The sequence below is a fragment of the Salvia miltiorrhiza genome, chromosome 1, assembly GCF_028751815.1.
Source record: "Salvia miltiorrhiza cultivar Shanhuang (shh) chromosome 1, IMPLAD_Smil_shh, whole genome shotgun sequence".
In the NCBI taxonomy this organism is placed as follows: domain Eukaryota; kingdom Viridiplantae; phylum Streptophyta; class Magnoliopsida; order Lamiales; family Lamiaceae; genus Salvia; species Salvia miltiorrhiza.
This window is the reverse complement of record NC_080387.1, coordinates 16885700-16895264: the sequence shown is the minus strand read 5'-3', so window position 1 is coordinate 16895264 and position 9565 is coordinate 16885700. Positions and strand designations below refer to the sequence as shown.

The 9565-nt window shown below is 36.2% G+C and overlaps 1 protein-coding gene across 1 annotated transcript; it reads left to right on the top strand.

The window, feature by feature from the left end:
• The first annotated feature begins 6562 nt into the window (after positions 1–6562).
• On the top strand, positions 6563–8087 carry LOC131006781 (mitogen-activated protein kinase kinase kinase 18-like). Its single transcript, XM_057933914.1, has one exon. It carries the CDS (start codon positions 6691–6693, stop codon positions 7969–7971), a length of 1281 nt encoding a protein of 426 aa, XP_057789897.1. The 5' UTR covers positions 6563–6690; the 3' UTR covers positions 7972–8087.
• Positions 8088–9565: the final 1478 nt, after the last annotated feature.

Here is a 9565-nt window from a genome sequence, read left to right as displayed (position 1 = left end):
TATAATTATTATATTTACGGTTCAAATTTAAAATCTACGAAAAATATATGTATCGAATAGAGTTAACAAAATTTATTGCCTATTTCGTTGTTCATATGATTAATCACAACCGTAAAATTTTAATATTTGACGTTTCAAATTTAATCCCATTTCTCATTTTAAGAACTTTCTCATTTGATTAATTCTCTCTCTCTCTCTCTCTCTCTCTCTATATATATATATATATATATATATATATATATATATATATTAAATTGAGATTTTATTATGAGAAAAGGCAAAAAAATTATTATCTTAGAAAAGGTCTAAATATGACATATAAATATAGTACAGAAAGAAAATACAACATTTATAATTGTACTACAAAAAAAATTAGAGTAGTACACTAACAAAATTACAACTTTAATATTTCAATAAAATAATTTGGAAAACGAAAATTTACAAAAATAATCACAAATATTTTTTTGAAAAGTCGTAGTTTTTTTATATATTAGATATAGATAATCTTTTAATCAGTAACATTTGAATAATCTATTAATTAATTTAGGCTAAGACTAAATATAATATTTGCCAAAATTATAGATTCATTACTAATTGAATGAAATAAACCAATTATAAGGTTATATATAAATACACAATTTAATAGACTACCTATAATTATAAACTTTTTAGAGAGCATATATATATAGGGAGAGATTCAAGTAAGAACCACTTAATAAAATAAAAACGGAGAATTATTTTTAGCTCATCGATTATTAAAATTTACGGTGAGTGTATCATCTTGGTGGATAAACACAGCACTTGTATAGATTTTGGTGAAACATAATCGAGTGGGTATAGATTTTATCGATGAATTGTGATAGGATGATAAAATATACCTAGTGTTGCTTGGAGATTGAAATTGAAGAGTAAGATCGAAAGCTTGAGAGGAAAAATATTGTAGTATTAAGAGTGAAGATAGCGTAGTGTTACAAAGAGCACGTAGGCAACTATTTATAGATTACACGTAAAGGGTAAAAGAGTAAATTCATCATTGGAGCATGCGCCTTGCGTGGTCAGGGGCAAAATAGTAAAATTGCCCTTACGCGGGAGATTTTCCCGCATTTCTGGTGATTCCTCTGGCGAAGACCGTTCCCCTGGCGAGAGCGGCTTCTCTGGTGTAGGTCGTTCCTCTGACTTCTCTGTGAGAGCCCATTTCTCTGGTGAAGTTCATTTCTCTGGCGAAGGTGATTTCTCTGATCAAAGGTGGTTCCTCTGGCAAAGGTGGTTCCTCTGGCATAGTCCATTTCTTTGATGTATTCATTCCACTAGTGAGGCCCGTTTCTCTGATTTATATCATTTCTCTGCTCTGCACATATTACTCCTCATCAGGTTCGAATTCTGAAGGGAACAAATTTTTTATTTCCGAGTGCAGTAAATTTAGCAACAGATGCATTAATTTTTACAGCAAATGTAGTAATTTTAATGATTTTCAAGTTCGGATGAAAATTACAGTTTTCACAAGATCCACATCATATATATTTATTTTAAATACGAAATGTTAAATTTTTGATAAATTTATTCGTCTTTAAATTCATAAGAAAAACTCATAATAAAAAACTAATTCAAATACTTTCATAATAAAATTTAAAGAGACATTCTTGTGTGCTCCATGGAGCACCATGCTCCATGACACTAACACTTGCATTAAATGACACTAACACTAACACTATTTTATTTTACAAATGACATTATTGCATTAAATGACACTAACACTAACACTATCTAGAAATGACACTAACACTATTTTGTTTTACAAATGACACTAACACTAACACTATCTTGAAATGACATTAACACTATTCTGTTTTACAAATGACACTATCATGCTATATAAATAACATTGTCGCGAAATGACACTAACACTATAACATGATAGTGTCATTTGTAAAATAAAATATTGTTAGTGTCATTTCAAGATAGTATTAGTGTTAGTGTTATTTAATGTAAGTGTTAGTGTCATGGAGCACACAAGAATTTGCGAAATTTAAATAAGTATACTACCGCTAAAATTAACCACACAAAACTTTTCGCAAGTAACTAAAAAACAAAGAAATAATTTACTATTGTACTTTAAAATTTATAAAATAAGAAAGAGGGAAAATGAGGAGACATGAGAGAAAAGACAAAATCACTTTGAATTTTCTAATTGTTATAAAGTTTCTATCTTAAATTTATTTTTTACATAAATATATTTAACTAAGAGAATATGCACTCATATAGCCATATTGAACAATAAAACTCAATTTTCGACCACTATATGAAAACACAAATAATGACCATTTTTTTACAATTTCGGTTCAAAATATCCTTGATCCCGCGGATCCTACTCTACCAAACCCAATCCGTACACGTGATTCTCCCTATATCTCTCCCCCATTTCTCTTGGCATAAATGAGCATAATTGTGCCAAGTTTAATAAATGATACAATTGACACGAATTTATACATTTGTACAAATTGTACCATCATTCAATCTTCAGTCACATTTGACAGAAATGAACATAATTGTGCCAAGTGTACCTAATGAATGACACAATTGACACGAATTTTTCCATTTGTATCAACTGTACCATCATAACCCACACGCCCCAACCCGAACCCGAAGCCCAACCCGCGCACTAACTCGAACCCGGTCCGCCCTAATTAAGGGTAAAACAATCATAAAACGTAAAAAAAAAGACCAAAATTTGTATTTTTTAGTTGGGAGGCCAAATATTGAGTTTCATTGCTCAATATGACTATCTCAAAATTTTTTACTCTTTACTAATGCTCTTGTCACAATTTTTAATTTAATATGAATTTAATGAAATTAAATGTTCACAATTTTTAAATATATAATTTGCTCTTGCTAATTATTATAATTACAAAATTGTCACTAATTCAATTTAAAATTGATTATGAAATAAACTTTGAGTTTATAATATAATATAGGTTAACTTTTGTTTATAATTTTAACTAAGCGATTCTACATTACATATTTTAAAGTGACAAGATTAGTTTAATTCAACTATCCAAACTTGTCTAAGATATATCTATTCATATATCTGTTGCAAACGTAATTAAAAAAATAAATTTCAAGGATATTTTTGTACTAACCAATATAGATAGTACAAATTAATAGTTGTCCTCTAACATAATTTAAATAAGGGTAAATATCACTTTAAACCCCAAACTATTTTCGCACTATCAATTATATCCTGAACTATCGAAAATAATTTTTTAAACCTTGAACTATCAATTTTGTATCAATTGTACCATTCGTTCATTTTTTTAACTTCAAAAATTTGACGTGACTCACCGGATACGACAATGTATTTAGAATCATTCTTTTTTTGACCTATATTATATAAAACGACGTGAATATATGCATTACTCATTAAAAATTCAAATGATGAAAAATGAATAAAGGGTACAATTGATACAAAATTGATAGTTCAAGGTTTAAAAAATGATTTTCAATAGTTCAGGATATAATTGATAGTGCGAAAATAGTTTGGGGTTTAAAGTGATATTTACCCTTTAAATAAATTATAGCTAATTTCAATATTTTGGATAAAATTATCCTGAATTTGTACGTACAAACATGCATACTCTCTCTCTCTCTCTCTCTCTCTCTCTCTCTACTTTTTCAATTCTCTTCGTCAGGGTCGGCCCTGATATTCCGGGGGGCCCAAGCGAATAGGAAAAAAAAAGGGCCCTTAAAGATGAAGCTTTGAGAAGTTGTACCAAATTTGAGATAACTGTAAACCATTAAAATTAAGGGCAAATAGCACCAAAATCCCTATACTTTCCCCGAATTCGCATTTTTCCCCTGACTTTAAAAATTCGCGTTAAAATCCTTGACCGGTGATTAAGTTCGCAATTTTCCCTTAATTAATTTTCCGGTGACTAACTCCAATGACGTGTCACTTATGTGGCATAATTTTGCTGAGTCATTAAACTAAAATTGCTTAGTCACGTAATATAGCAAAAACGTCGTCGTTTGGCTACAGAAGAGTCACTCACACTGCAGAAACAAAACCCAAAGCTCCTTCTTCTCCGTTCAATTCGCCGTCGATTCTGCGATTTAATTTTCCGTCGCGATGGAAGAAGGCGAAGGAAGCTCGAAAATGGAGTACACTAACATCGACGCTGCCTCCGACGCTCTCGACTGCTCCACCATTTTCCACCTCGCCACCGACATCGTCGGTTTCATTCTCTTCATGCACCAGCAGATTACTCCAGGACATCACGCTCGAATTCGATGAACTACAGTCCGAATTCAAGGAATTGGTGATTAAATTTAGAGAACTCATGAATAAGAACCCTAATTATTGTACCAAATAAATTTTCCCCTAAATTTCTATGTGGGATTGACATTTAAAACCCGAAAATAGGCAAAACGACGACGTTTTACATTACTCACTAAAACTATGTCGCTTAATAAACCGGAATTTAAGCCTACGTGGATTTCCGGTTATTTTTATATATCGCCGGTCATTTTTTAGGGAGAAACGCGAACGGGATTAAAAGTCAAGGATTCTAACGCGAATTTTTAAAGTCAGGGGAAATATGCGAATTCGGGGAAAGTATGGGGATTTTGGTGCTATTTTAAAATTAACTATAAAGTGCAATAAACTAAAAAACATTGACAAAATAATTATAAAAATAACTTAGATCTTCTAGCATTTTGAAAAACAAAATCGTCAATAATTTCTTCAAGATCAAGCTTTTCCAATACCTCATGTTCAATGCATAAAACCGCTAATCCATTGAACCTTTCTTGAGGCATAGTAGACCGCAAATATGATTTTATCAATTTTAATTTAGAAAAACTTCTTTCTGCTGAAGCTACAGTAACTAGTATAGTCATGTTTCATTCTCAATCACTGTTACTTCTTTCACCGAAGAACTAGAACTGGGTATAAGAAACATATGAAGAGCTCCTCTTTGAGTTTTAATCATCTCATCAATTCTTTTTCTTTTATTTCTTTTTTGACTTCCTGATGCATATTTTTTAGGCAACATATTATTTGTAGTCACACAAATTTAATCAAATTAATCAAAGATAAAATAAATCAGAAATTGAATGAAGAGTATAGTGAGCAGATGAAGAATACCTTGGCCCTTGGGAGTATTTAATTTCTGAATTCTGGTAAATTAAAAAAAATACCTTTCTTCTTCACACTTCAATTTCAGTCGAATGGCAGGGACGAAGCAAAAACAAATTAAAATATACAATCACAAGCAAATAGAGAGAATTAAGAATAAGATAGAGTTAATGAGATAGAGATGAGAATATTGGCGAAATGAGAGAGAGAGAGAGAGAGAGAGAGCAGAGCGTTGGAGGGCTGGAGTCTGGAGCAGAGAAAGACGTTGTGAATGATAAAATAGAATTGAGAGAGAGAGAGACGTTACTTCTGGTCTGGAAAGAAAGAAATGAGCTGAGAGACGTTAGTTTATTGGGCTTGGGTTGCTGTGCCGAAAAATTGAGTAAATAATTCTTTTTTTTTTTGTATAGGGTGTATAATATTATTGGGCTCTACATTTTTTTTGGGCCCTAGGCCATTGCCCCTTGGGCCTATTGCAAGGGCCGACCCTGTCGTCTTCTCTATCTTTATCGATGTCATCGCCCTCCTCTTCTCTAGAATTTGGTGAACTTCTTCATCGTGTTGTTGTCATCAAATAGTTCCAAATCGATGAGAATTATGAGATCGAGATTCAAATCTACAAAGATCTGGAACTTAATGGTACAAGTAGTTTCTTTCGTACCATCCGTCATAAGATCTGTTGCGCCAAGTGTAGGGATGGATAACTAGCCCATTAATTAGTGTCATCCACTTCGTTTGTTCCAAGATCTGTCGCGCCAAGTGTTAGCACGAATGGTGCGAATGAGCACCATTCGTTCCAGTCTTTGCAAGATCCGTTGCACATATATATTGGGCACGAATGGTATGAAAAAAATTATTTTGTGCCAAATTTACAGGCAAAAATTTATTAGGACGAAGAAGAAAATAATCTACAGTCATCCCAAAATACGGATTCATCGCCACCATCGGACAACGTATTGTTAGAAAAATAAACTTGATTTATGAAAGAAATTTGTAGAAAAAATTAGATTGGTTGAGAATGAGTTGTTAGAAAAGTAAACTTGATGTATGAAGGAGATTATAACATTGGAGATGCGCTCTAACAATTACGAAGTAATATTATAATTTATGAACTGTGCATGTTAGTACTAGTGAGTGGTCGGTCTTCCCTGTCAACAAATTAAATTCCATGTGAAGTTAAATTTTTTTTTTTTTTGACTTTATTTGAAGTTAAATTCTAAGAAATTTAAATGAAATTCCGTCACATTGAAATGTGAAGTTCCTAAATCCCATTAAATAACATTGCACCGCACCAAAATTTAGGCAGGGGGTGAGGCGACCCAGCAGCTCGTCATAATCTATTAACAAACATTAACCGAATCCCCCAAACCACCGATAATTCTTGTGGATAAGGATAAAACCCCATTTCTCCTTCTCTTCTCAATTTCACATCAAATTCCCTCCCAACCAAACACGAAACTCACTTCTCACTATATATATACACACATACGCAGCCACGTTATTACCCCACACACACACAAACACAAAAGAAAAACAAAACAAAACAAAATTCAAAATTAATGATGGCGAAAACGATGAGAAACAGTTGGCTCAGAGGCTCCTGCATCGGCAGAGGAGCCTACGGAACAGTCAGCGCCGCAGTCGACACCGCCACCGGCCACGTCTTCGCCGTCAAGTCCGTCGACTTGGGCACGGCCTCGCCGTCGCAAGTGGAGGCGTTGGAGAGCGAGATCACCATACTGAGATCGCTCTCCTCGCCTTTCATCGTCAAGTACCTCGGAGACGACACGACGACGGAGGGCTCGCCAGCCAGGAACCTGCACATGGAGTATCTCCCCGCCGGCACCGCCGCCGATCTGGCGGATCCCGGCGAGGACGACGTCGCCTCCTACGCTTGGTGCTTGGTCTCCGCGCTCAGCTACCTCCACTCCAGAGGCATTGTGCATTGCGACGTCAAGGGCAGAAACGTCTTACTGGGCCCCTCCCCAGGCTCGGCGAAGCTCGCGGACTTGGGCTCGGCGATGTACGCCTCGACTGCGGGCGGCGGCGTGGCGGCGAGAGGCAGTCCGCTGTGGATGGCGCCGGAGGCGATACGAGGGGAGCGGCAGGGGCCGGAGTCGGACGTGTGGTCGCTGGGGTGCACTGTGATCGAGATGCTGACGGGGAAGCCGGCGTGGGATGGCTCGGTGTGCAGGATCGGATACTCGGACGAGCTGCCTCTGTTTCCGACTGGGCTCTCCGCCGCGGGCGCCGACTTTCTGGAGAAGTGCCTGCGGAGGGATTACGCGCGGAGGTGGAGCTGCGATCAGCTGCTGCAGCACCCATTCATAGCCATGGGCTCGCGCAAGGATGTAGCTGATCATTGGTCGCCGCGATGCGTCTTGGACTGTTTCAGCTGTGATTTTCACGAGGAGGAACAAGAGAATGACGACGATGATGGTGAGATCGTTGGTTTGGAGAGGATAGGGGGATTGGTTTCGGGGGCAGGGGAAAATTGGGAATCCGACGGGTGGCTGCTCGTGAGGGAGCAATCGGACGGCGGCGGCGGCGGAGGGATTTGTTCCGAATATTCTGATTGGGTCGAGGGCCGGACGACGTCGTCTTCTTTAGGGGCAAATTCGGGATATCACGCTTTCGTAAATTCGAATTTTGATTTTGATCCGCTGTATAAGACTGGAGAATTTAATTGTAGTAATATACGTCGTCAATGCACACAAGTAGTAGAAATATTGTATGGATTTGTATATGATCATTTGCACATAATAATTTGGAATTTTTTGTTCTTTAATTTAAGAGAATTCGTAGATTTTGTGTCGGCCGACTTTATTCATTTGCTGTGAAATTTTGATTGGACTGAGTAGAAGAAAACATAGTAGGTATGCCTTGAGGAGATGAGCTGTTGTCACGTGAGTAAATCATAATTATACTTATTCTTGTTGTTCCTTTTGTAAATAAATCATAAGGTATGTAATTATTTCATGATGTTATAACTAAAAAGGGGCCACGCCATGCCCCAATGGGAAGTTTGATTTGCTTTAGGTTGTCAACTGGACTCAAGTGTCTCTGTTGTCTGGATTTCAAGCATTCTACTCCTGTTCAAATCAAAATTAGTGATCACACGGAGATGTTTTAAATCCTTCTCATTAATTATTTTTTAGGGGAAATCGGAAATCCTTTTGATTAATTATAATTGTATAAAAATATGTGTCTACACCATGTAGATAGATCCTATCCGCATCATAATCGTCGTCATAATAAGTAATCCCTTCGTCCACGTTATTATCTTTTTTAAAAACTATCCCTTATAATTTAACACCCCCCACACACACCTTTCTCTTCTCTTGTTCTCTTGTTCTCCCCCAATTTCTCTTCCCCCATATGCAACTTTTAACTTTTTTTTAATCGCGCGTGGAACGCACGATTCTCCCCAACTCCTCCCCCAAAGCACTGGTGTTAAGCTAAGGACGGGGGACGCACCGCTGCGGTGCTCCAACACACGATGCGCCCCAAAACCACATCGACGCGGTTCTAAAAAGCTCGCGCTGCACATGCTCTTAGGGAGTGAATGTAGTAATAGGTATTTTTAAAGGATCTATCTCAATATAGTATTTTGTTGTATGAATTTGTTCGCAACTACGAAAAAATTCAAACACAGTGGCGACTAGCGAAACGTGTGAAAGACACCTACAACATTAGTTTGTGAATGATAAGGAATTTGAAATGATCACATTGATCAAGAGAACAAACAGCAAGAGATTCAAGGCTTATGATCGAGCTTTTGGGTTTGGGTAGGGTATTTTTAGTTTTATATTTTGATTTTTGATTTTCTTTTAAAATTTTAAAACTCTATTTTTTTAATTCTTTTAGTTTTTTACCTAATTTAAATTGTTGTAATATTTTTAATTTTAAAATCTTATATTTTATTTTAATTATTGTAATGTTCAATTTTATTTTTAATGAAAATTTTAAATTTTAAAATAGAAGTGTAGAAATGGAGATTAAATGAAAATGGAGATTTAAGCACCCAACCTTAAGCACAAATGCATTAGAGCATCCGCATCGCTTACACGATGCGGCCTACTCGTGTAAGGCCGCTATCGTGTAAGCCGATGCAGCCGTTGCCTACACGAGGGCTACACGTTGCTACACGTTCTAACGTGTAGCCCATTTGCCCGTTGATGAAAGCCGCGTGTTTCACACGCGCCATTAAAAAAAATAGAAAATTCGATTTTTGAATTTTGAATTTTGAAGGCAGCTTTGATTGTCTCGGTTTGCGTGCAAATTTGACCGTTTGATTTGATTTTATTTTTTTAATTTTTCCTTCTCTTTATATTCTCTTTTCCTCCTTCTTCTTCCTCACTTTCACTCCACAATTCTCCTCTTTCAATCTTCACCTTTCAAGCCTTTTCTTCTTTTTTCTTCCGACAATGGCGG